Below are 27,041 nucleotides of genomic sequence, written 5' to 3'. Positions count from 1 at the left end.
TATTTCGTTGATTGTTTACAATTGTTTTGTCGACACAACTAGTAATTTCACCGCTAAGCTTACTTATAGACTCCAAATCAACCCGTTATCATGGGATGTGATGGTGGAACAATTCCTAAAAGACACGAGTTGGTCAAAGGACCTAAGAAGATCGAAAAGGTGGGTAACGTTACTGTTAGGGACCTTAGCTAATGTAAAAGCTAATTGCTACATTAGTTAGCTACGCTAGCGTAGCGTTACTCTAAACATAGGTCGTACTGTGAAATATGGATTAGTTAACAAAATAACTGTACAAAGCCAACAAGCTAGGGGTGCGTCATCGCTAGTTATTAAGTTATGAAGATGTCAATGTTTAACATTTTAGATACTAACACTTACGGTATGGCGATTGTTTGCGACCGCTAACGTTAATTTAGAGGAGTGAAATGAGTAGGTAAGATGGCGTTTTTGTTTGTTTGTTTGTTGGCCGTGTAAACTTTAACTACGTTTGTGCTGTTTTTATAACTATGATGGTTATCCATGCGATTTGATTCCATATGTGGATACCCATGACGGTATGTAGTCAACTATGCGCATATCAAACTAGCAAGCCATGTTAGCCTAGACTTAGCAGCATACATTTGACCATCAAGTTACTAGTAACGTTTTACGTAGTTATCAGCTGGTTGTTTTGATACTCGTTGAAACCTCCTAACGCAGATTGTGCAATCTAGATTATAATAAACTAGTTCAGATATCTGTCTGCTGTGTGTTGGGTTATATGCCAGCGAAGTGCCAACTCAATTTTGGTCTTCAAATCATACAGCGTGGCTTTGCTGTTTATCCTGTTTGTAAAGCACTCACCCAAAATTATGTTGCAGGTTGACAAGAATGCTGCAATTGCTGCCCGATGGAAGTACTGTGCACTGAGTCAGGAAAAACTGCGTCGCCCTATAGTTTCCTGTGATTTGGGAAGGTGAGTCTCACGTTTACTGAAATATATATTTTTTTGATTAAACTGAGTGCTCATAGTTCATAGCAATGTGAAACTCGTCAACGCTGGTAGAACCACCCTGCCCATTTAAATGGCAGATTTGTCATGGAAGACAATGTATTCTTTAAAAGGAATTGAACATTAATAAGTCATTACTTTGTCACTTAGTTATATTTATCTTCATTTGTAGGTTTTACAACAAAGATGCTGTGATTGAATACCTTCTGGATAAAACTGCTGAGAGACCCAACACTGAAGTGGCAGTACACATCCGTGGCATAAAGGTCAGATTCAGAATGCTATAATACTGTGTTATTTTGTGATATGATCTCAGGACGCCATGATTCTGACACCATGATTCTGACACCATCTCAAGATTAAAGCTTGTATGATCTTCTGCAGAATATTTTGCACTCATTCGGTTGTAGGCCTGACTCACCAAGTCAAGGCCTCATGCAATTCTCTAGAACTGGTGTACAGGAAACTTTGTAGATTGTATAATGGAACTTGTAGGCTTGGTTTTGCACTGATGTGCCCTTCTGAGGTCCACCACTGTTGGTCTAGTGGATATGGCTAGTTACCCAGCTGTGGGCATAGCACAGAAGTAAAAGTTCAATTCAATTAAAGAAAAAAAACTCTAAACCAAGGCACTGCTTAGGTTAAAATGTCTATTCTGTTGACATGTCCTTCAGTGGACTGATACAAATACCCACGTGTAGCAGCTCCTTTGCTGCATAGTACAAGTGTGCTGAGGAAGGTATATACGCTCTGCTCATTAGGCAAGAACACAAGCGCCTATAATTAGTCCAAAACAAATTAGACTAAACCCCACCTCCAACACAGTTCGCTTGGCTTAACATTCAAACCAAGTAAGCCTGCAGTAACTAGACATCTGTGAAGCTCTCTCAAAAAAAATGCACTCTTGACATTTAATTATTCATGTGTAGAAACAGATCGAATAAACCATCTATCTAAAACAACTATCACAGTAAAGGTTTATAAGCCATTTTTTCTTTAAGAACTGGACATTCCATGGCTTTCATAGACCAGATCTGAAATGTTTCATGTTAAAGTGACAACTTCAGTCTGTTGCCCCTGCGCATAGACTTTTATCTTTACCTGAATCTTTAATAGACAAAGCGTTGCTGTGGTGTGTCTCTTTAAGGCCGAGGTACACTTCTGGACACAGGACACAGCTTTGCACATTACGGATAAGGACGTGCACATTGTGTTTTTGTGCTGTTGCAGACAAGCGGATATGGACAAGCTGACCTTATTGTATTGAGCACATGCAGACTACTGCACAGTTTTGCACATGGACTGTATGGACTGCATCATCAGCCCTGTGCAAAGACTGTGTTTGCAGAAGTATACCAAAAACCTGGGGTAGTCCTCGTTGTTGACTCGGATTGCATATTTGCGTTTAGCAAAGTGCTCTTTTAACTGTCTTTTAGTCTTACCCGCAAGGACTCGGTAGACGAGTCGCGACAAACTCAGTTACCATTAATGAAACCATTGATTTTCCATTGTGTTTTTTTTGTCACAAAATTCCTACCTCTGGATGATACCCTCACAATGGTTGTAAAAACCACCCCTAAAAGTCCCCAAAAGCTCTAAGTTCAGCCATGTTTTTTATTTGGAACCTGGTAGGTAGCTTCTTACGAGCCTGTCTCTTATGGATGGTGCCTTTTTGAACACTGTCATAGGTGGATCAGGAAAGCTGTAATTTAATATCGAATCATTATGCATTATGTTGTATTTAATCATTTGTTTAATTTTAAGGACCCAGCGACTATATTTTGCGATAAAACTCAGTCTAGAGCTGTTTTTAATCAACAGGTCTTTTTCTTTGACGGGTCAGAACGTGTTGGTGAACACGTCCTGGCTATTGCCCCCTCAAATAAGGCTGGTGTATAGCCCTGTTAACAAATAGCCCTGGATTCCATTTATTGAGCCTGCTTGTCAAAGTCTGATTCCACATCACAAATGAGACTTATAGTAGCTCACTTTCATTTCCCGAGCAAATCTTAAGAATGTTGTGGATATAACTGCCCCAAAACATGATCTGCAGTAGTGGCCATGGACAGAAGTTTCTACATTTATGAGGCTTAGAGACAACTAGGGAATAAAGCATACTATGAACAACGTAAGACGAATCTGAATGATGAGATTGCAATAGAACTGAGGGAAATCCTTTCCCAAGCTAGAGACCGAAATTGGATCTCGGAAAAAGAAATTTGCCTTCCTAATGAATGAAATGTAATCCTCAAATTCCATATTTCTACATGGTAGAAATGCCTCTGATTGGTTGTTTGGATTCAGTTGCGGCGTGTTTTTGCATATGGTGCTAGGAGCACAAGGTGGAGCCAGAGGAGTCTTAATCATTTCACAGATGATCGGTCTCATGTAGTACTACTATCAGGACATAATGACAGTTTTAGCAAATATGACACAAGGTTTTTTTTTTTAAAGGTTCCCCACTGCAGCTTTAAACAATTAAAATAATATTCTTATTTTGAATCCACAAGGCAACATCTTGCATCAAGCTTTGTGCTTGTTCAGAGTTCATGTCACCATCATGGTCGAATAACTTATTTGTTTCTTTAAATTCATTCAAAATCATTGTACCCGTCAACTGATTGGTCAACCACAAACTTAGGCTCCTGGAGATATAACATATTGTTTGCTGTCTCAAAAATCTATCATAATAATAAGCACTGCCAATGGACCAGATTAAAAGATGAATTTCTTTTTTTTGTTGTTTGATTGTTTGTGTGCCTGCTAAAATGAACAGGATATTAAGGAGCTGAACCTAACAGACAACCCAGCCTGGGCGGGAGAGCGGAGCAACACCAAAGGGGACCAATATGAAGACATGAACTGTGGCATCTTCATCTGCCCAGTGGTCGGTTTGGAGATGAACGGGAGACACAAGTGAGTTAAACTCCTTTGCTCGAGTGCCATCAATTGCCGTTACACACACAGATGCTGTGATCCATGAAGATGCATTAATCCATCGATGCACAAGGCAGTTACAGTTTCTTCAATTAAACTCTTGAACGTCAATCCAAAGGGTAAAAAATGCTTTGTTGAGGAAATGGAACGGGCAGGTTGTCAAGTTATCAAATAACCAACAGACTAAATCCATTAATATTTTCTTCTTTTGCTTTTTTACTGTTTACTTTCGTGTTCATTCTGTGCTGAGATGGTTGTTCTAAGAGCCTGTGTGAAAAAGGTCTCTATCAAAGATCTTGGGTAACAGCTTCCTCAATCTTGTAATTACAGACTTAAGTCATCCAGGCACTTAGTCAATGTAGGATGTGACAATTACTAAAGTGTAATTACAAAATTACTAAATTATTTGTATCTAGTTTCCCTGACTATAAGTGGCACTTTATTAAGTTGTTTGGCTAGTCCTGCGATTATATTCTGTGTGGTTTTCCTATGAACGACACCTCCAGTTAGTGAAATATTGTAGAAGCCACACAGAGAATGAAAAACCCAGTGATGCAGAATGAGGAAGTTTTTTTTATCCTAATACACCGGTGCGACTTGTAGTCCAGAAAAATCAGTAAATTAGTAATTACTACAGGAAGTGAGGGTGGATCTGTGCTCATCTCAGTTTGTCTAAGGGATTCCATGAAATAAATGATTAACAGCTCCTCAGTATCCCAGGTGCTGCCAAATGGTCCTTTGATAAGGCGTTTACTGCAGGGTTCCCACTGGCGCTGTCTCAGAAAGAGTGGGTGGGTGCTGAGGAGAAACTATTGATCATCAAGGGAAACTAAAACATTGAAGAGCATCAAATGAGTAAAGGAGTGGTCTGTTAACAGTAGGTGAGACATCTAGAACCTTTTGGTTAAGCAGTGACTGTTATTACTTCTTTTAAACAAAGAAACATGATTATGTGCACAGCCTTACATTCACTTTATAAATGGTAATTTATTATGACTTTGGATTTATTATGGTTATGGAAATTAGTGCAAGTATTTCCAGAGGATGTCCGTCCATTAAACATTATTCATTTACATCTATAGTTAGGATTTTCTATTATCAAGCTACTGAAGGTACCTCGTAAACATCCCCAGAACAGGTGTCAATCTACCACCTTCTCATTAGTCACAGGTAGTCACATCAAACATGCAGTCAGGTTCAAATAATAGTAGAATGGAAAGAAAGCCTTTATTGTTATTGTATTTGCATACAAGGAAATGTGGAGCGCTTCTCCGGTTGGTGCCATGAGGGACAAGATATAACACAACCAGACTTAATAAAAGCAAGAGAGGAACTTTTTGATTAACATATAGATTCTTAAATTAAAATAAAAGACCATAAGGCCATCCTTGCTTGTTTATTTTCATTTGTGATGTCTTTAATACCTGTATGTTGTAAACCAAAAATCAATAAATACAATAAAAAAAAACAGTACAATAGCTAAATTAAAGATTAAGTGTACAACAAAGTGCAGTGGTATACAGTGCATTGGTATGGAGAACAGTGGTATAGAGTACCAGTACTCCCCCTGAGGTGTGTTGCAAATAATTTGTTCGAAAGAAGTGACTAATGTGTTAATATTGCACACTGAATCCCACATTTAGTGCATGTCTGAGTTAAATGTTCTGATGGCCGTTAGGGGGAAAAACTTCCTTTAGACGCGTGGTCCTAGCTCTGGAGGACCTGTACCGTCTGCCAGAGAGCAGGAGAGTAAACATGTGTTGGCTGGGTGAGAATAGTCTTTCATGATGTTATTGGCCCTGCCGACTGCCGAGGCAGCAGGAGCGGGTGGATGACCCTTTGGAGGGCTCTCTTGTCTGCCGCAGCGCAGTGTGTTGTCTGAGCACCACAGTGCCAGTGCCAGTACTTTATCTATGTAAGCTGATTTGTCTTCTCCAGATGAGTCCGATCATAGTTGTGTCATCAGCAAATTGACCATTTTGATCCTAGTAATATTTAAACATAATAGTAAGTGATGGCGGCTTTAGGATTGACATTTCTAATTCCAACAAAGCTAACAGTTGGAATGAACAATTAAAATGTTTTACAAAATGTAATACCATGGCAAAATGAATACACGAGAAAAGAAAACTGGTCGACAGAAAAGTAACATTTTGGTCAATCAGATATTTGTACCTTTACCACAGCAACTTGCCAAGCCCCTCAGTTTGGTGATTCTCCTCTCTCTTGTAATATGTTGTGGTTCTAATTTGTTCTAATATTTGATTAGACCATCAAATTATTTTGTTTATTTGATTTGAATTATGTCCATCTTTTTTCAGAACAAATAAACCTGAGGCTGAACTATTCAGTTAAGCCTTTTGGTAATTTCTTTTACTTTAAAAATCTATATGTTAATCAAAAAAGTTCCTCTCTACTTAGTCTGTTTTTCTCTTGGAATGGTGACGCCACAGCCATTTTCTAGATTTAGGCGTATTTCACCGACCCAACCTGATTCTAGTTCTGGTGAATGGATCAGAGGCTGCAGTGCTGCCATCGATTGCTTTACTTACCAGCTGGTCAGACCTAACTGGTTTAGGGACTGAGTGCCAGGCGAGTTCAGTACAGCCATTCGGTCCAGCGCAGAGGCTAAAAGGCAATCCACCGCTGTATAATATAATGTGACAGTTCTTCTATCACCGTCCAACCCAGGTGATAAGCTAGGTACCTCAAGACTTGCATACTTTACTTTTTCATTTTGAAATCCATCCTAGTCATGCGTTGCGGTAATACTGTAAGCTGTATTTGTATTAATTGTAAAAGTAATTTCAGAGGAGGCTGGGGTAATTTATTGTGTTCGAAAGTAAATGTTGCTTGCATCCTGCAAGCCTGTTGGCCTTATCAGTGCTTATCATTTTAAATTCACAGAACATGTCATTACTATTATCTTTAGCCGATTTGGTAGAGAACAGACGTGACTTTCTTACCACTTCGCTGATTTTGAGACATATTATTCCATTGGGTAGTCCATTTGAGCGAAAGGATACAACAGCCCAAGGAGGTTGGAGTAGGTGTTAGCAGGAATTGCAGCATAGGGTGGAAAACTGGGGAAGCTTTGGGATTGCTTGAAGAAATGCACAAGTTAGACAGGCAATTCTGGGAAATAACTGAAGCCTGCCTAGTCAGCTGCCGTTTTGATTAGGGTTAGACTTTCGTCCTTGGGACTGGCCAAGTATAAGTCAGCTGCTCTTTTGATAAGGGTTCAAATTTGGTCCTTCAGACTTTTTTTTAAATTTATTTTGTCTGAAGATTCAGTGTCAGATGAGCTGCACTGATCTGATACCAATGACCGACAACGCTTAAAAAAATACGGTGGAAGCTTTCCCAACCCTACGACCAACATTTGTGCACCTCATGGCCTATTTTGTGGCATGAGCTGGTACTGGTATTCTTGTAAGCAGTTTCAGAAGAGACCTCAGTGTTTTAACTGTATGCTACATGAACGAACAACAGATTTGGCAAAATCACACGGTCTGAGTGTGTCTCTGTTGAGACAGAAACATCTTTCACAGCGAACACTTTGCCAAATCCCATTTGTATTCTACCACATCCGTCACATTTAGTAGAAAACATACCACATTTTTGGGAAATGACACCAGGCGATCTAACACTGTTTTTTCTCCTTTAGGTTTTGCTTTCTGCAAAGCTGCGGTTGTGTTTTCTCAGATCGTGCAATGAAGGAGGTTAAAACTGAGATCTGTCATAAGGTAAGATTGTATCAGCTTAATTTGACATTTTCTTCCATGTTTCTGAAGGTTTTGAAAGTTGAAAATATGTTCTCAAACATTCTCATAGATTTCAAACACTTATTTTAGTATGCAAATGTATTTTTATTTTCCTTAAATAGGCTCAAGTGTGATGCTTTATTTTAGAAACTTATAAAGTGAGTGTGTAACATTTTATGTGTGCTTTGCATGTTTTTTAGAGACAGAACTGGCATAAAATATATAGACCTAATGCTATTTGTCAGGGCCCTTGTAGAATAAGACCTTCAAGGCTCTTTGTAGTCTGAAAGAATGTATGTTGACAAGCTCCGAGCTGTCAGACTTACACTGGACCTGTAACCTTTATCAGCATGCAATGGAGGCCTAACTTGGAAGTTCTCATTGGTTGGTTGGAATGTTGGTTCACCACCTCATGAGGTTTTCCAGTAACCTGGCTTTGTTATCTGATCAGATATATATTTTTTTTCTTTGTTTGATTTCTTTCTTTATGGAATACTGGCTCGGAGCGTTTGGAACCCTGTTTTTTCTCACAGCTCTAATTATGAAATCTACGCATAGGGCTTCTAGACCACATTGAATGCAATGACATCCATATGGAGGCATAGCTAAGCAATTTTTTCCCCTAGTGGGATTAATATAAGGTTTATCGGAGGTTATTGTCTGTTATGAGGTTGGTGTCTGTATACAATACAATCAGATTTTTACAGTAAGCTTCTGAATTCAGTGGAGACAAGGTTCAGGTTTTATTGCTGGGTAGGAGGGGTTGTTATTTAAGAATTTTTTTTTTTAAAGGTATAAATAAAACAGTTGTGATGGCAAATTGTTGCCATTTCCCAAACTTTATTTCAGTAGTTTTTTTCTCATTTCTTCCTACGGCATCTGCCCTGAGAAGAACATAATTGTTATTCTCCACTGCACTGTCTATAAGTCTTAATTTGCTGTTTTGAACTATTGTGTTTCAAAACAGTCAGTATTTTATTTGTATGAGGCTGATGCGTCTTCCCTCCCTACCTCTCTTACTTAATCTGCCTGAGTGGTTTATGCATGCTTAGAACATGTCAACATCATCATTGTCATTTAAACTTTGAAGAGAATGCTGTGACTGGAACACTGGTGGGGATAGATAGGTTGCACCTGACCTGCATGAGATTTGCATTGGTCATACACCAATGGATTATTTTCTTAAAGCCTCTGTTGAAACAGTGCTGGCACCCTGTTTGATGACACGGAAGTCTCACAGGAGGGCTTTAGTGCTCTTCAATCAGTATTTGACTTAATTTACAGAAGGAAATGATGCTAATAAGACCGTCTGCCCTTCCTCTGCATAACAGACTGAAAGGAAAAACGTGTACGGACATGTTCATTGAAGTAAAACTGATTTCATTCAGGACCTTTTAAACATTGAAAATATTGATTTTTAAGAAATTAACTATAACATTGTGATCATTGCCATGTAGTGTTGGTTATCGACAATCTGTTCATAAGCCATCATTGGCCATGTAAGAGTGAATGTAATATCAGTGTACTACTAGAAATTAATACATCTAATCCTTCCTTAAAGCACCATAACAACAAGTCAAAGTAAGTATAAATAAAAGGTTACCTCTTGGCATTCAAAAGATTTCCTTGCGACACAGCAACTGAAATTTAACTAATCCTAAAATAAAAGGTTGAACCTCGCACCATGGCAGTTTATATATAAATAAATATACACTCCTCAAAAAAGGTTTGGAAAAGTTATTTCTGTCGATTATTCCTCCCCTTTAATAATACCTAGTATTGTAATTTATATCGTTAGAAAGCCTGATTAGTCACATTTACAACGGGGTACATCTTGTAAGAATCGTGCATGCGTAGAATGAGCAACACGGCTAACCATTAGGGTAGCGGCCCAATTTTTTTTTGCCAAAATCCCCTGCAATATTGGTATTAACTCTCGTTTTGAGTTTTCTGATGGATTGGATGATTCCACTGTCCCACAGTTATAAGGAAAAAAGGGACCTCAGTAGCGTGTGGAAGATCTATACGCAGCCACTACAGCTTGGCACCTCCTCCTCATGCAGGTCACCAGCCTGACAGTGAAAAAAGGTTAATATGTGTTTGCACTTTCCCACAGTAAAAAGGAAAAAACAATCATCCAATCCACCAAGCAACTCAAAACGAGAGTAAATACCAACAGAAGAATATTGCAGGGGATTTTGGCAAAAAAAATTGGGCCGCTACCCACACGGTTAGCTGTGTTGCTCATTCCACTAATGCACTATCCTTACAAGTTGTACCTCATTGTAAAGGTGACTAATCAGGCTTTCCAACGATAAAAAAATACAATACCAAATGGTATTATTAAAGGGGAAGAATAATCGACCGGAATAACGTTTCAGAACTTTTTTTGAGGAGTTTATATATACCCACACATATTACCCACACATTATACAGCCGCGGAAAAAATTAAGAGACCACTTCAAAATTATCAGTTTCTCTGGTTTTACTATTTATTGGTATGTGTTAAAGTAAAATGTACATTTTAGTTTTATTCTATAACCTACTGGCAACATTCCTACCAAATTTCAAATAAAAATATTGTCATTTAGATCATTTATTTGCAGAAAAATGACAATTGGTCAAAATAGCAAAAAAGATGCAGTGTCTTCAGATCTCGAATAATGCAAAGAAAACAAGCTCATATTCATTTTTAAACTACACAATACTAATGCTTTAACTTAGGAAGAGTTCAGAAATCAATATTTGGTGGAATAACCTTGATTTTAAAATCACAACTTTCATGTGTCTTGGCATGCTCTCCACCAGTCTTTCACATTGCCGTTGGGTGACTTTATGCTACTCCTGGCGCAAGAATTCAAGCAGCTCGGCTTCTTTTCATGGCTTGTGACCATCCATCTTCCTCTTGATCACATTTCAGAGTTTTTTTATGGGATTCAGGTCTCGAAATTGGGCTGGCCATGACAGGGTCCTGATCTGGTGATACTCCATCCACACCTTTACTGGCCTGGCTGTGTGGCATGGAGCATTGCCCTGCTGGAAAAAACACTTCTCAGAGTTGGGGAACATTGTCAGAGCAAAAGGAAGCAAGTTTTTCTTACGGGACAACGTTGTACTTTGCCTGGCTGAGGTTTGTAAAAGACCATGAGAATTGAACCAAAGTGGACTGGAGGGTCTCCTAGTTTGTCTTCTCTGATGAGTCCAATTTTCAGCTTTGCCCAACACATGGTCGTCTGATGGTTAGACAGAGACCTGGAGAGGCCTACAAGCCACAGAGTCTTGCACCTACTGTGAAATTGGACTCATCAGAGAAGACGAACTAGGAGACCCTCCAGTCCACTTTGGTTCAATCCTTATGGTCTTTTACAAACCTCAGCATAAAGTCACCCAACGGCAATGTGAAAGACTGGTGGAGAGCATGCCAAGACACATGAAAGTTGTGATTTTAAATCAAGGTTATTCCACCAAATATTGATTTCTGAACTCTTTCTAAGTTAAAGCATTAGTATTGTGTAGTTTAAAAATTAATATGAGCTTGTTTTCTTTGCATTATTCGAGATCTGAAGACACTGCATCTTTTTTGCTATTTTGACCAATTGTCATTTTTCTGCAAATAAATTATCTAAATGACAATATTTTTATTTGAAATTTGGTAGGAATGTTGCCAGTAGGTTATAGAATAAAATAAAAATGTACATTTTACTTCAACACATACCAATAAATAGTAAAACCAGAGAAACTGATAATTTTGAAGTGGTCTCTTAATTTTTTCCGCGGCTGTATATGTTGCCATTGGTAGTACCGTGTTTGTATTCAAAACATTATTGGCCATATTTAGAAACTAGCTACCTTAACTGCATTCACACTGCCATTACTTCTTTTCACAAGTCTTCCTTTTAGTAATTGTTACATTGGCACTACGCTAGCTGTCGGGTGTATATCTCATTTCTCCCCTAAGGGATACTGTTGCCATGACTTTCAGTTATCCCTGACATTGTTAAGTAGCTGGCTGACCTCCTGCCTAGTCTTCAAGCTAAAATGAGAGTTATCTTTGCAAAATATATATATATATCAGTGATGCTGTTTCATACCAATATGCCAGCACCAGTTGTACAATAATAACAATAGCACATCTTCATAGATGTTGATGTATATTTGATATGTACATTTACACAATAATACAGACATATTTCATTTTATACAAGGGTTACATCAAACAAAGCTTGGATAAGGCGGCCTGGTCTATTTCATTGCACACTATGACCATCTACCCATACCTGAAACGGAGCCTTTATGGGTACCTTAGAAACCAGATAACCCTAGACTCCAGGCTGTCTGCATGGCTTTTACTCCATCACTTGTCGGGTCAGTGCAGGTTATATCTGCACACTGCCCAGTGATTGAAAACAGGAGCATGTCAACCAAGGGCCTCTCATGATGAGTACAGCAGTGCACTTAAGCACCCTCCAGCTGAAAGCTCCACTACAGACTACATGAATGATAGTCATTGATGGCATACATGGTGAAGTAACACCAACTCCAGATATTTTCAGCATTTTATTGGTGTGGTACATGTGGAGAGTGCCATAATATGTAGTTCCCTTTGTAGAATATTGCATATTCATATTAAACTAATCTCAACGTAAAGTAAAACGTAAAGAGCAAGAATATTCTGAATCTGAATTCTGAACAATTTGAACCAGATTGTGTTTTACACAAACAAAGGATCTGATCCGCTTCTGTCTTTCACATGTGAAGTGAATGGCACACCAAATACCAGAGTGCCTCCAGCATTCATCACAAAAAGTAACAGTAAAAATGCATCTGATTATTTTGGTTTGACAGATCTGAATGCAATTAGTTGGCACACTTCGCTCCAACACAGTTATATTTTTAAAGTTATACAGGTAAGAATACAAATAATAATTTACTTTTCGAATCACATTTGTTTATAAACTGCTAAAATATATTTTATTCAGATAAAACAAAACATGTCTACTTTCTTATGAATGCCATGGCCTATATGTAAACATAAGGGACTAATGTCTGTTTTGCATGTAGCCTAAATGTAATTTACCTAATTTAACAAAGCAAATGATGTTCTCTGGATGACCTGTTATTCACTGCTGTTCATCTTCACATGAGTGGAAAAGGAGGACAGGCTCCTAATTGGATGTTATTTGGGTGTAATGTATCTGAGAGTTTGATTTCATCATGTTCTTACAGGCGTCACAGCCACTACTCTCTTAAGACAGCCTTGACCTAATTATACCACAGCCATCTCTCTAAAGACTGCCAGTTTAACTGCCAGGCTGTGTCTTTACTTCAAGTTCTCAGGAGTGTGGTTTCTGAAAATAGGCCGTATTTGTGTACATCTAGGCTATCTTCTTTTTGTGTCCCACGGTCCATTTCGTATGTCATTCCGCGAACTATCATAAGCATAGAAAATTGTGTTCCAGCTCTGCTGGGTTGTTACAGCGTTAGCTGGTGTCTACTTCATGTGCTAGGTGCCACGATGGCTCTATGGGCACTGCAGCTTGCTGTAGGACTTTGAGTCTGTGCCACTGTTCCAAACAGTCTAGAGCTTCTGGAAAGGTTTCACTCTCAAATTTGTTGGCAAACATACTTTGCTTGTTGATGATCCAAGGGATATCCTCTATGCTGTAGATGCAAATATCCCTGATATAGTGACCTGAAAAAAGGGCACGATTACAGACACAAATTAGTGTGGGTCTGAGCAACTCTGTCGTTTTGTAAACTTTAACTTGTATTCACCTGTAGAAATCAGATATTGTCAGAGTCTGTTATAGCATATCTTTAAAAGATGCTTGCGCTTTAGTCATGTCTTCTTAATCAATAATGTGCTGAATAACAAATGTAGGTTTTACCTTTACAGCCATTGTGCAGAGTCCCTTCATGTTCCTTCCACTTTATGGCACGAATAGCCCCTTCCCAACCTCCATTTATATGGCTGCCTGGTGCATCTTTGGCCAGAGAAATTAAATGTTTTATAAATCGGTTTTCCCTTCATATATTGAACAACTATGATACGTAAAACACCAATATTCACATTGCAAGTAAAATGAACACTACAATTAACTGAAAAGTATGTGTGTATAAATATATTATTTGAATCTCGGAACTGACTACAGGCTTGTTGAGGGCATTGTGTTTAACCATGGCAGCAGTGAGATTTGTATTAGCAAATGGGACTTTCCCTTGTGTGTCAATGTATCCACAAGAAACGGAAGAAAATGACACATGTACAATTTTGATAAAGAAGATCTAAGAAGAAATAAGATGTGTTAGTGTGTCCGGCCTCTTTAATTCCATAGAAAATAGTGACCTCTTCTGCTCCCTACATTTCAGCAAAGATGTATTTTTCATTTCAGTACCAAGTTCAAATGTGTTCCAGTAGAATAATTAAGATGGTTAAATTGAATATGTATCACATGTTATGCATGTTTGGACATTTTTCATTCTAGGCCAAAATAGTGGAGTGCAAATCCAGGTTAGAGTAAAGCTAAGAATTGGATGCAAACCCAGATTAGGATAGAGTTGGGGGTTACAAACCTTGATTAGAGTAAGGTAATACAATGGGAAACGAGCCCTTGTCACCTTTAGCACCCAAAAATGTTACAAGGTCACACTAGTTTTACAACCAGACAGAATATGTTTCACTTTGTCAACACCCATACACAATTTGCAGTTTACGGTTTCACCCACCCACTGACTAGGGTTCTGCGGAGGTGGGAGGACATCATAAGTGGCTCCAACAATTAACTTAATGCAGTTACCATTCATTGACTGCAATTCCATCTGATATTCCTTTGCTCAACATTATGCCAGTTTATCCACTGCCCTTGCTTTGCTTAAGAAGCCACAGCTGGTCATCTAGTGTCCTCTTTCTGCTTGCGAAAAATGCTAGTTACCAATTTTTCCACCTCCTGAAATAGCATCTTTTTACACAGTCAAAGGCCACCTTACGCATGGCAAAAGCCCAAACTGGAAGCACCACAATTAAATTTACCAGGCCTTATCTATTGATAATATTGCTAGTTGATATTGATATCAACTGATAGTATAGTATTGACAGCCTTAACAATGAATTATCTAACCTCATTCACTCAACATGGCATTGTGCAACATGTAATTGTGCCAAACTCTTCACCTGTTTCTTCAATAGAGGGAATCACCTCACCATCAATATAAAACTCTTCCACCAGTTTTCCCTTACTGATAGATACACTTCTACGTTGGCTAGGTTTCACTTTCATCCTTGCCAATTTCAGATTGTCATTCAACTTGTTGAACAGTTGTGTTAAAGCACAACTGAATATCCTCAAAAAACTTAGGCATTAGTGAGGTCCAAAAATGCCACCCTCACCCATGCGTTTCAATTTACTCTCACTTACTTCACAATTCATTTTTAATTATCATTGGTCCAACTCCATTCCTTGACTTCAGAATCCTCTGGCCATCTAACCTTTGATTTCTGTCCACCGCAAGTTTCTGTCTTAGTCTGCTCAATTTGTCCCTGCAGTTCAACAGCTGCATGATGTCCTTCAATCTATGCAAGTGTGCCTCGTCCTCTTTCAACTGTAGCTGTGGTTTTTGGTGCTCAAGCCACCGCTAGACTTTGACTGACTTGAGCTCAATGCGAAAACAAGCATATTTGATCACTGTACATTTTGGTAAGGTTTCAGTCACTAGAGTGAACTTTATTTGTAACTTGTTTTCACTTACCCTTAATATGATTCAGCGTGACCCAGTAGTGCTCATCTGGGCTGAAAGTGTCCTTCGACCAATCCAAAAAGTCTTTGGCTACTTGACTCTCTAGAACAAACTCCACAAAGTCCCGGGTCAGGGAGTAGTAGGCTGTACCAAAGTAGATCTGGAGGTTGTGTGGCGGGGGGCTCTTCCTGTGGCTTTTGACAGGCTTGGGTATGTGGGATCCCTGTACCTCCACATAGTGAAACTGAGTGCGATAGCGCTTGTCCTCTGGCTGTTTGACCCCAGGCGTCATGTTCCGATCGCGCCACTCTTTGCTCTGCATGTATCGCACCAGCTCCAAGTTGCTCTGAATGGGGAAGTCCTGCCCACAGAGGTTGATGACTTTCCTCCAGCGGACAGAGGACTTCACCAGGTCGCTCATGCAGTTGATGTCTGCCTGCAGCCGAGAGAAACCGGCGTAGGTCACTCTCTCACTCACTGTGGCCAAGAACACATTGTGAAAACACCCAGCCAGGAGCTGGATACTGTTCTTGTAGTCCTGGGATGCCTTCTCGTCTACATGGATGCAGTAGACATTCTGTGGGGCATAGATGGCCCTCAGGAGCTTCACGAATGTCTTCAGCTCTTTGTGGATTGTGATGATATAGGCCAGAGGGTACCTTTCTTCCTCTTTGCTCAAAGCCTTGGTGATGAAATGAAAATCGGACCACATCTGAGTACAGTTCAGCACCGGAGCTGTGAAGTAGCCCTCCAGATGGCACTCAGTGCTTTGCCATGTTGTCCCATTCCTGGTGAGGCCCAGGGCTTGGCACTGCGGTAGGAAAGGCCTGCACGTGAGGATGCGGCTCTGAGCTCGTGGCGTGTTAAAGACAGTTGCTTTCAAGTAGATGATTGAACAGATAAAGATGCAAATTCCAAGGCAAAAAAGGAAGCTGCACTTGGTGTCCTCCATCTGGGGCATGCTATCACAGCATTAGCCAGACCAGGAGCCCCCCTCCTGTAATGGAAATGGTATATTGTCAGTCATACATGGGATATAATGTAAGACCATTTGTCAGAGTGGACTTTGGAAAAATATTATTTTATGAAGCTATGGTAATGTGACCATGAATATCTTAAATCATGGTGCTTATTCTGGTAGTGCCTATGGTATGTGACAGAAATCTGTGTATTAATTAGTACATTTTTAATAAGAGGTTTTCTTGTAATCCCTTCCATACATACATCCACCATTTGTGGACTAAATAAAATTAGGATGTATCCTTGTTCACAGTGTTGTATTAGTTAGTTGTGATAGTTATGGATAATTAGTCATCCTTTCCAGTCTGCTGTAGGTGTGTAAGCTCTAGAAAGGGAGAGAAACACCAAGCAATCTCACAACCCCCATGTCATCCTAGAATTACTCAGTTTTTAGAACTTCTGTATGACTGAATAATTACTCATCCTTTCCAGTCTGCTGCAGGTGTGTTAGCTCTTGAACTTGAAAGGGAGGGAAATGCTATTCAGTCTCTGCAGTGACTTTTGAACATGTGATTCCCCACCCAAACCCCTTCTCGATCTATAGAACCTATGCATTGTCATTACCACACTCTTTTGAACTGGAGTTTTGAACACTAGAAATAAAGGAGCCTTAGTGGTCTGTTGACCTTCGGGGGTTGCCTAATCGCCTCCCATGGTATACAATTCACCTGAGCCCAGTAGAGCATCTGTCATTGGCTGGTGGGCATCTGAGATTTGCACTTTAGGCTTATCATGGAAATGTGTGGCTTTTTAATGAAATCTCCAGGGTTTGAACCAGGTAGACACACTTGAGTGACAAACAAACAAATGTTAATGCCAGCGCATGGAATAAAAGCCAAGTTTGGAAGCCAAATATTTGATATCATGTACTGTAGAGACAACCAAATAAATGTGATGTATTATATTGATTTATTATTCTACTAAAGTAAAACAAAAAAATAACAAAGATAACTTGGCAAACAAATGATGCTTTTTTTCAACTTTGCCTTTTTTCTCCATATATCCACAATATTGCCACTCCTGACATTTGAGTAAAGTTACAACTTTTACTACAGTATCTTATTTTTGTAATCTTTGATTTGATCTTACTCCTCAGTATATGGCTTCCTCAAAATGTAGCTTTGCATTACTATCAATGTAAAATTATAAGCACTTAAATTATGGTATCATGTCATTATGATATCTATTGCAATAATTCAATTCAATTTTATTTATAAAGCCCCAAAACCATAAAGTTGTCTCAAGGCGCTATAGAACATTACATCAATCAAATGTATTGAATAATAAGGAATTCCTGCAATATTTGTAATTGCTTTAACAAAGTTGTTATCATTACATCCAGCATTAGATGCATTTTAAAAACCCTAAAAAACCCACTAAAAGCCAAACTGATATTGACGTGATGGGATGATTACTCGCAAGGCATTTTTTTTCTCTTATTTACTATTATCGTAACACAGAAGTACAGATCTCTTTCCAAAGAAGACTTTAAAAACTCGAAGAAGAGCTATTTCTTGCATCTTCCTTCTCCTTACTGTTTGTGTAAATGCATCAGTATCTTTCTTTTACTTTATAGCTGTTAATGTGGATATAAATTAATTTGATTATATTACCTCACTTTATTCATACAGTAGATCAGTCAGCTGTGGAACAACCTTGCATTTGCATTCTTTTATTTTTGCATATTATTATTGCATATTTATTTTGTATTTTTTTGTATTTATTTTTTTCTATGTCTTTAGTTTAAACGTCTTTGAGAACTCTAAAAAGCGCTTTATAAGTGTGACGTATTATTATTGTATTATTATTCTACTGAATAAAAAAAAAAAATCAAAGATAGTTTACCAAACTAATGATGCTTTTCTTTTTTTCTTTTCATATATCCACAATATTGCCACTACTGACATTTGAGTAAAGTTACAACTTTTACTACAATATCTTATTTTGTAATCTTCAATTTGATGTAACTCCTCAGTACATGGCTTCCTTCAAATGTAGCTTTGCATTACTATCAATGTAAAATTATAAGCACTAAAATGACGGTTTCACATTTTATCATGTTGTTATGGTATCTATTGCAATAATTCAATTCAATTCAATACTATTCATAAAGCGCCAAAACCATACTATTGTCTCAAGGCGCTATGGAAAATAACATCAATCAAACTTATTGAAAAATAAGGAATTCCTGCTATATTTGTACTTGCTTTAACAAAGTTACCATCCTTACATCTAGCAATAAATGCTTTTTAACCTCCCCCCGAAAAACAATAGCTACAGCCTCTGAGCAGATCATAGCAAAAGGCAATAAATGAATAATCTAACTCACGTAATCAGTGAAGAGAAGTGGCCAGTGCACCTGTAGATCCCCAGCTCATGTATCAGACAGCTGCAGGCAAAGGGCTCACTCTATGAATGAGCTGCTCTAGATGAGCTTGATCTGATCTGTGCTCTCCACGATAGTAAGCTGTGTATAGTGTTTACTAATCAGGAGGCCACAATGAGCAAAAGGAAATTCAAATTTCACTCAAATGTCCAGCCCCTCGCTGCGTCAACCTCCGACATGAACCCAAACCCGCCTTTATGTTCCACTCACTCACCTTAACAGCAGTGTTCTCGCCAAGTGTGTGCTACTGTACCTTAAGAGCCTCCTCGTGTGGACATTTTGCGGTGGACAAGGTTAAACATTAGTGAGGCTGCAAGTCCAGGGCCTGGAGATCTGCGGTGCTGCTGTTGCTGGCGGCACTGCTGCTTTTGCTTTCACGGCAGAGAATCAGGTGGCCCTCTGCTGCCTCTGTTTCCAGTGTCTGCTAGCCGAACGGCTACTGTGCAAGGCCACCACTGTTGCTTTTGCTGTCGTAGTCGTCGTCTCTGCTTCTGCTGCTGTTGCTGTTGCCGCCGCTGCAGCCACTATCACTCTGTGTGTGTCTCTGTACGGGTGTTTGTGGATGTGTGTTGCTGTCCTCCTCTTCCGCCCCCCACCCCCCTCTGCTCAGGAGCAGCTTTGCTTCCATTCCCCATGAGGGGACATGGCAGAGAGAGGGCCAATCCAGCATAGCAACCAGCCAAGTCTCCTCCCACTCTAACCCACCCACCCCTCTCCGCTACACACACACACACACACACCACACTGTTTTTCTTCCCTCTCCCTCCCTTGTCCTCATCCGTATCTTCTTTCTCTAATGTTTCACTTTTCCTTGCCATGTTTACTTTTTCATATTTACAACCTGAAAAGCTTGTCTACTCTATGAATTTTAGTCCAAACTATTGTTCTCTGTCTCTTTCCCGTCATTACCTCTTTCCCTGTTGGTGTGCAGCGAATCTGATCTCTGTTGGAAACCCCAAACTCCTAGCTCTGCGAGTCGCTGTGAGTGAGAGGACTGGTGCGTGTGTGTGTTTGCTGCCTGGGCAGCTTCAGAGATTAGCCCTCTTGTCTGAGTGGCCAACTCAGATAGAGGTCACATTCAGCTTGCCATGGCATACAATAGGTCCCCTGGTGGTGAATTAGTTTAGCTGCCTTTGTCTTTGTGTGTGTCTGTGCACGTCAGAGAGAGAGAGAGTGAGACAGAAACTGCCAATGGAGCTGCTGGAACACTATTCTTTTTATAGATTATTATTATTATTATTATTATTATTATTGCGGTTTCCTTCTTTTGTGACTAGGCAGCAAAAACGATATGTCATACAGGCATCAAACCTGCTATAAAGGTTGATGAACTAGTTGTGATCTCACAAAATTGTAATTACCTCAGCACGACTCTAGGGGGTGCTATAATAAGTACATTTATCTTATGTATCTTCGTTCCTCTGATTCCCTGAAAGCTCCTAAATGTAACAGCCATTCCTTCCAAATCCAGATTGCCAAACTGTGTAGGCGAGGCCCTTAATGACTCTATGGCCTATATCTCGTGATGTAATGGTCCAATCTTAACAAGTTTGATATGCACAATAACTACAATTTTTTCTCCTAATAAAAGGGGTGCTACAACAGATATATGTCAACATCTCAAGAACTGCTTAAACTAAAAATCTGAAATGTGGTATACTTTGCCCCTGATCAATTATCCGATTTACAAAAATGTGGTGTCAGCTCCAGACCATGCTGAGCTGAGAGAACTGCTGATTTGTCAAACCTTTCCTAGGTTATGAGCAGGTGAAGGCATTAAGGCATTGGCTCTATTGACTCGATTGCAAGTATCTTGTGATGTACAATTTTATATGGTTGTACTTGGCCTATGCTCACACAGCAAAAATAGCTTATCAAATTTCAGCAGTCTATATTAGCCAATGTGAAGGGCTGATCTTCATGAAATTGAGTCGGCTCATTGATAATGTGTGTATCTGCTTACAAGATAATAATGGTTTGCTGAACAACATTGATAATGGTTTACTGGCACAATATTGCACACTTGAGATGGTGTTAGTGGTTTTTTGGTTTTTAGTTGTGGTGTTGCATTATTTAGTATTTATGTGTTGTTTGCTGTTGAGTACTTCATGGCCCTTATGTTCTATCGTGTAGCGTAGTCCATGAAAGCCAACATTTTGAACCACTTTAATTCATGGATATGTGTAATGTACAATCTAAGTTGAAATGCCTACATTAGCTCAATGTTGGTACGCTACCATTTTAATTTTATGATTTGAGTATTTTTTTTATTAGTATAGATTGGATGCCATTGTCCCTCTTCATGGTTGCTCAGTTAATATATTATGTGCCCTATAGTAGTCAAGACCAATAATGTAGCAAATAGTTTCAATGATTCAACCAGAATACCTACCAAGTATATTTGCATGATTCCTGTCCAAACTGATCAGTCTATGACATCTTTTATGTAATTTTATATTTTATAATTCCTCTTTTGAATCATAGAAAAATATTTTATAAACAGAACAAATCTCAACTATACTGTTAACATCTACACTGGTGACAATATCAACATCAATTGGTTTCTGTGTGCTGAAGTAAACTCTTGATAGTCAGGGAAAAATGCTGTTACTGATTGACTTTAGCCGGTATGTAAACTCTGCATTGTTAAATACAGTGTTTGCCAGTCTAACTTGCCTCTTGCTTCCTGCAGTGTGGAGACACGTTCCAAGAAGAAGATATCGTTGTTCTTAATGGAACCAAAGAAGAGGTGGAGAAACTGCAGCAGCGAATGGAGGAGAAGAGGGCCAAGGCCAAAGCAGGAAAGGTATTCACCTTCAAGTTGTACTTGGGAAGGTCAACATTTCAGATACCACCTGACATGACTTGGAATGATAGTTAGAATGAAAAGAACTTGACTTCTCTCATTGATGCACAGCTTTTTTACTTGTGTGCTGTATAATACAATATAACAGTTCTGCTGCAGCAGTGTCTATCCCAGTTGATTAGCCAGGTACCTCAAGACTTACATTACTGCTTTTCGGTTTCAAACTAACCCTAGCCAGTCGTTGCGGAAACATCCTTACCAAGTAATACTTCGCTCGTTAATAATTTCTGGAGAGGCCACAGTGGATCAGAGCATCACGATTGATTTTGTCTACTCTATGAGTGTTATTCTACAAGTGTTAAGTCTACAAGTCTCAGGTACGAGTCTAAGGTGAATAATCTAAAAATACAAATATAAAAGTAATATAAAACAGAAGATGATGATGATCATGATAATAATAATAATAAACGTTATTTGTATAGCACCTTTCATGCAGCTCAAACTGCTTAACAGCAAAGAAATGACATGCCACTAAGACCAAGACCACTCAAATTAACCGAAACATGACAAAGAAATCATCTTCTAATGAAATGTCTCATTAAATACTCTTAAATCCACCTGCCCTTGTTTAACCCTTTCATGGAAAAGCACAGGGAGAAACCCAGAGAAAAGTGATGGAGATAAGAACACCAGCAGGGGTGTGGGAAAGTCAACCAAATGGAACAATGCAGTTCTGGAGTGTTGTTAGAGGCCTTATCTAACAGCCACTGACCCACACCTAATGAGTAATTGCAACTAGAAGGCCATCTGTGTTTTTACAATCCAAAGATCCCCATCCTGCCTTACCACCCCTCTTTGCATTTGTTGGTTTGAGCAACAATGACGTCAAACAAACATTTCCAGTAGATGTTGGATCAGTTGAGTACAACATTTGGGAGGACGTTTGGCCCATTGCTCCATACAGAAGAACTTCAGCTCAGTCAGTTTGTTAGCGGGCTTTCTCGCATGACGCTTGGGCTCTAGTTTGGCGGCATACACTCCGTAAAAATAGCATATTGCGCCCGGGTGGGTTGTCTTTTCTGTAATAAACTAAAAATCTGCTTTTATGACAGGAAAGATTTGTGCCAATCACATACCTCCACTGTAAATATTGCGTTCTTTTCTTTTAGAGTGGCACATTATACCTTTATTTCTGAATGCAGAAAGAGTGTTCATTTAGGTTGGTCCAGATGTTCTAATGTATCAGTATAAACATTTCTCCCAACCTCCCATGTCTTATGCATCGGTTTCTTTCCAACCCTGAGCTCTGTCTCTGGGGTATGCAGAGGAAGCAGTGTATTTACATGTACAGTCACCTGTAGCCTCGCCAGCAAGTAAATGCTTTTATCTGTTCACTCACCTGTTCGGCTTTCACTCACCTGTTCGGTGTGGCTGGGGTTCTGATATGTTTCCAGAATAAAACCCATATAAAGGATACAGTTTTAATTGAATTAATGTCGAAAAAACGTAGTTACCTGAGACTAACCTAATAAGCTAAAGATGCATCACCGCACCATACATATCCTATCGGCGAGTGTAGTGAAAGTAAAATAACTGAGGTTCCTGCTGAACCAAACCAAGGCAAACATACACAAACATCTTCAAACTGTTTTCTGTTTGCGTTGAGTTGACTGCGAACGTTTAAAGTGAAAAAATTTGATCTCCTCGAAATGTTCGCCTTTCCTCGAAATGTTCTCTTCGCTGAATTTGAAGGCACCTCTGGGTTTCCTTCTTAAACCTTTAATTTTCAAAGAAAATAGAGCCGACCTCTCCTGCTCCCACAAGGGTCACCGTAGCAAGTGCCTGAATGGCTGCTGAAAAATTGAATATAAACAAAGCTATACATTTTTGTTTCAGTAACCTACCTTCCTCCCAAAGATGCAAATGTGTTCCAATAGACAAATTGAGATGATGAAAGTAAATGTGTATCATATTCTTTGACATTTTACACGTAAAGTAAATTCAGTGGGTGCTTGGGCCTATATGGGATTGGCTATATTGATCTTGACAAAAATAGCTAGTCATAGAATCTAAGTGAGCAAAACATCTTTAAAAATTAACATTAACAATATAGAGGTCAGCTTAAAGGAACGTGGCTTTGGCATTTTAAAACGTGTATGGAAAGCTACGATTATTACTTTGGTTTATTCCTTTGAAAAGCACTCCTGGCAAACACTGTCCAGACCCGCTGCGATATCCTCATTCTTACATTGTAATCTCGTCAGATTAAAGGCCGTTAATGACGTAATTTTAGTCTACCAAAAATGTAAAGACTAGTGTCTACAGCACAGCGGCCCTACCCCATACGTATTCAACTTTATATTTACTTGTGGTTCATGTAGATGGTCTAAAGGTTCTTTGTGTTCTGCGCCACTGCCTGTTTAAGTGCATTTCTAAGCTTTGATCAGTCTCTAAGTGTGATGTAATGGAATGCTGAATGCTTACCATTTGTCATGTGTTTTGTTTTGTCCACTGCTCAGAAATCCAAAAAGAGTAAAGTGCCTGAAACTGTTTCCAAGTCCGAGGACTCACAAGGTAACCTGCCTCTCTTAACATTTCCTCTGTATGTAGTGTTAAATTGAATTGTTGTGAGTTGTGTGTTATAGTAATATCTGTTACGAGGGATAACATTTTCAGGGTCCAATAGTTGTAGGAGCAGTGACAAAAACTGAGGGACTGCTCATCTGTATTTATATATGTGTTAGATTCTGTTGTTTAGTGTCTATACTCCGCTGAGGCTGTGCCCTTATCAATAACATCGGCTAGTTGTCATGCTCCTTGGTAAGGGCTTTGGTAAAAAGAGGTTTGTATTCCATCTCCTTAGTTATATACAGGCTTGGGGAGTAACCGAATACATGGAACTGCGTTATGTAATTAGGGTACAAAAAAAGGGTAACTGTATTCCGGTACAGTTACAAAAGAAAAGACGTAGTTAGATCACAGATACTTTTAGCAAAAAATGGGATTATTAACAGGATTATTATTATTATTATTAACAGGATTACAAACATTTTTTACATCCAAAACATTATACTATCATCCACATGGGTACTTTAAAACACGTCACAAGAAGACAACAGAGAAAACTACAAGTCCATATGATGCCCTCAAGTTAAAAAAATGCTTTTTCTGGCTGGAAATATTGACACTATTTTGTCCTCGACGCTGAAAGTGGAATCGGAATACATTTTTAAAGTAATCCTCCTAACCCTGGTTATATATGCAGCTAAAAAAGAGCACTTCACAGGTTATGCAAGTTCCCCTAAGGGACTAGTTCTACACAATTTCATGTTATGCCATCCTGCATAACATGAGCATTTAAATGCCCTGACTGAGTTTTAAAGTAAGAAAAAATATGTGGTTTTGTGAAGTGTAGGTTATGCCTGGGGTTGATGTATGATGGATCTGATGGCTGTAATGGAAAATTATTTCAAACCAGTAAGAACAGTGAAGGGGCGTGTTAGAGCACACTGTGTAAGGGTTAATGTATAGTCCGCTGGTCAATATAGGAAAAATATGGGACCCAGTCAGGACAAACAGGTTTTTAAGAAGGACTTTTGGGGCTCTATTACTGACATGAATGACATTAGCCTAAAATACACCGGCTCCGCCACAGCGCAGTGTGTCATATGATTTGTATCATGATGGAACAATATTTTTCTCTGTACCTAGGTGATTGTCATAAAATGCCAAAAGGTACACATACACTGTATTATAAACTGATTACTTTATTATGACTCGTGAAAACTAACACACATGGCTGAACTTCCTCTTCCATAATATAACCAAGAAGTCGCGTCAATATAGGACCCCGTCAAGACGAGCAGGACCCCGACACGCAGCTTATTATCTTTACTTGCCAAAACGAAAGCAGACATTCCTCCAAAATTCCTCTTTTGAATGATTTTGTTGCCGTCTCGTGCCTTCCGCTGAGAAAAATAGGGTAAAGTTTAATGTGTTGCATAGCAATTTATTACTTGCTGACTTCAACGGACTACTTGCGGAATGATATGAATGATGTGAATTAGAAGTACAAAACCTGTTGCCAATGGCAGCAATCATACATTTTGTGCAGCCGTCATTATACAAAATTATTAGACCTCCAAGCGGGGGTGGTTCGCATGGCCCATTTAAATCAACAGAAATCTTTGCATCATTCTGAGGAGCCGGATAAAAATTGAATTTAGTCGCTCTTCAACACTGCCAAATACTAATTTGATTTAGGTTATAATTAAGTCAGGATTGTGGTTTAAGTTCTTTCCCGAAATGCACACCATCAAAATGCAAATTGTAATGCAGGTTTGACTTGGCATGTCTTCAGTTGCATTTTGTCCAGCTTTCACTGCTGTCTCTTGGCACTCTGTCCTCTCATGGTCACCTCAACTGTCTTTTTTGTTGTTTCATATCACTTGTTTTGCAGCCCCAGGGCCTTCCGACTCTGTGTCCAGCTCTACATCATCTGACCCCTCCAAGGCAACCAAGCGTCCTGCCACCACCACCCCTACTTCCTCCAGCACCACCACCACCACAACCACCACCACCATTGGAAGCAAGAGGTCCATCCAGGGAATGACGGACAAGACCGAGCTTTATAAATCGCTCTTCACCTCCCACAGCTCAGCCAAACGCACTAAAGACCAGACATCAAACTGGGTCACTCACACCCCCTATCACTTTTGAATGCCTGCAGCTTTTTTGTCATCTTATTTGTATGGGAATAGCTTTGCTTAGATTTAGATTAAGATTTAGCTTAGATTTAATTTGGTTCTTTTTCATTCTTTCTGTCTGATTTCTCTCTTGCACTGTCCATGCAAGTTGACTTTGTGAAAGTATGTCTTATAGTGACACCATTTTAAAGTTACCAAAATACCATTTTATTATTATAGTCGATCTGTAATTCACATTAATCGTGCTGTTATAGTGGCCTGCTTTTTTTTCTTATTTTTCTCATTCAAAAGAAATCTGTTTTTTTTCTGCAACTCCTCATAATATTTGAGAGCAAAACAATAAAGTCAGTATGAGCAACATTTAGTGTCAAAGTTGTATTTCAGCCTAGAAATGGTTTACTGTTGTATTGTTGGCATCATTCAACTACAGTTACTTGCCTGGCGGAAGGCTGTGTGTGATCCCTTCTTACCCGGAGGCCCCTATTTTGAAGATGAAAACAGCTGGCAGAAACAGGAGTGCAGGCGCACTGCTCAAGCGATAACGCCAGCGGTACAGGTGAGATCAAAGGCACTAAGTGGGCAGTGCCAGGCTGAAGTTAATAAGTTAAAGGTTTGATTATTTCTGCTGTCCTTATTGTATTGTAGCCTTGTCATTTAAAAGAACAATATGTAATACATTTGCTGTACTAAATCATAA

The 27,041-nt window shown here is 39.2% G+C and overlaps 2 protein-coding genes across 2 annotated transcripts; one reads left to right on the top strand and one right to left on the bottom strand.

Moving 5' to 3' along the window:
- Nucleotides 1–26,704, top strand: rtf2 (replication termination factor 2). The gene is made up of 8 exons (XM_080845796.1): nucleotides 1–159; nucleotides 861–955; nucleotides 1,164–1,257; nucleotides 3,768–3,907; nucleotides 7,596–7,674; nucleotides 21,525–21,638; nucleotides 24,158–24,212; nucleotides 26,098–26,704. The coding sequence occupies exons 1-8, from the start codon at nucleotides 91–93 to the stop codon at nucleotides 26,355–26,357; spliced, it is 906 nt and encodes a 301-aa protein (XP_080701922.1). The 5' UTR covers nucleotides 1–90; the 3' UTR covers nucleotides 26,358–26,704.
- Nucleotides 13,173–16,387, bottom strand: gcnt7 (glucosaminyl (N-acetyl) transferase family member 7; the record flags this gene model as incomplete). Its single annotated transcript, XM_080846582.1, has 3 exons — nucleotides 13,173–13,384; nucleotides 13,581–13,676; nucleotides 15,439–16,387. The coding sequence occupies 3 exons, from the start codon at nucleotides 16,385–16,387 to the stop codon at nucleotides 13,173–13,175; spliced, it is 1,257 nt and encodes a 418-aa protein (XP_080702708.1).
- Nucleotides 26,705–27,041: the final 337 nt, after the last annotated feature.

This window comes from Sprattus sprattus, assembly GCF_963457725.1.
Source record: "Sprattus sprattus genome assembly, chromosome: 10".
NCBI classification, from domain to species: domain Eukaryota; kingdom Metazoa; phylum Chordata; class Actinopteri; order Clupeiformes; family Clupeidae; genus Sprattus; species Sprattus sprattus.
Note: the sequence above shows the minus strand (reverse complement) of the source record. Positions and strands in the feature narration are given on the sequence as shown.

What these genes read in the sequence shown, in the direction of transcription:
- rtf2 (XM_080845796.1), top strand. Translation starts at nt 91, where the DNA reads ATGGGATGTGATGGTGGAACAATTCCTAAAAGACACGAGTTGGTCAAA. An exon ending in GTTTCCTGTGATTTGGGAAG is followed by an intron (nt 956 to 1,163) that starts GTGAGTCTCACG and finishes CTTCATTTGTAG; the next exon opens with GTTTTACAACAAAGATGCTG. An exon ending in CAAGTCCGAGGACTCACAAG is followed by an intron (nt 24,213 to 26,097) that starts GTAACCTGCCTC and finishes CTTGTTTTGCAG; the next exon opens with CCCCAGGGCCTTCCGACTCT.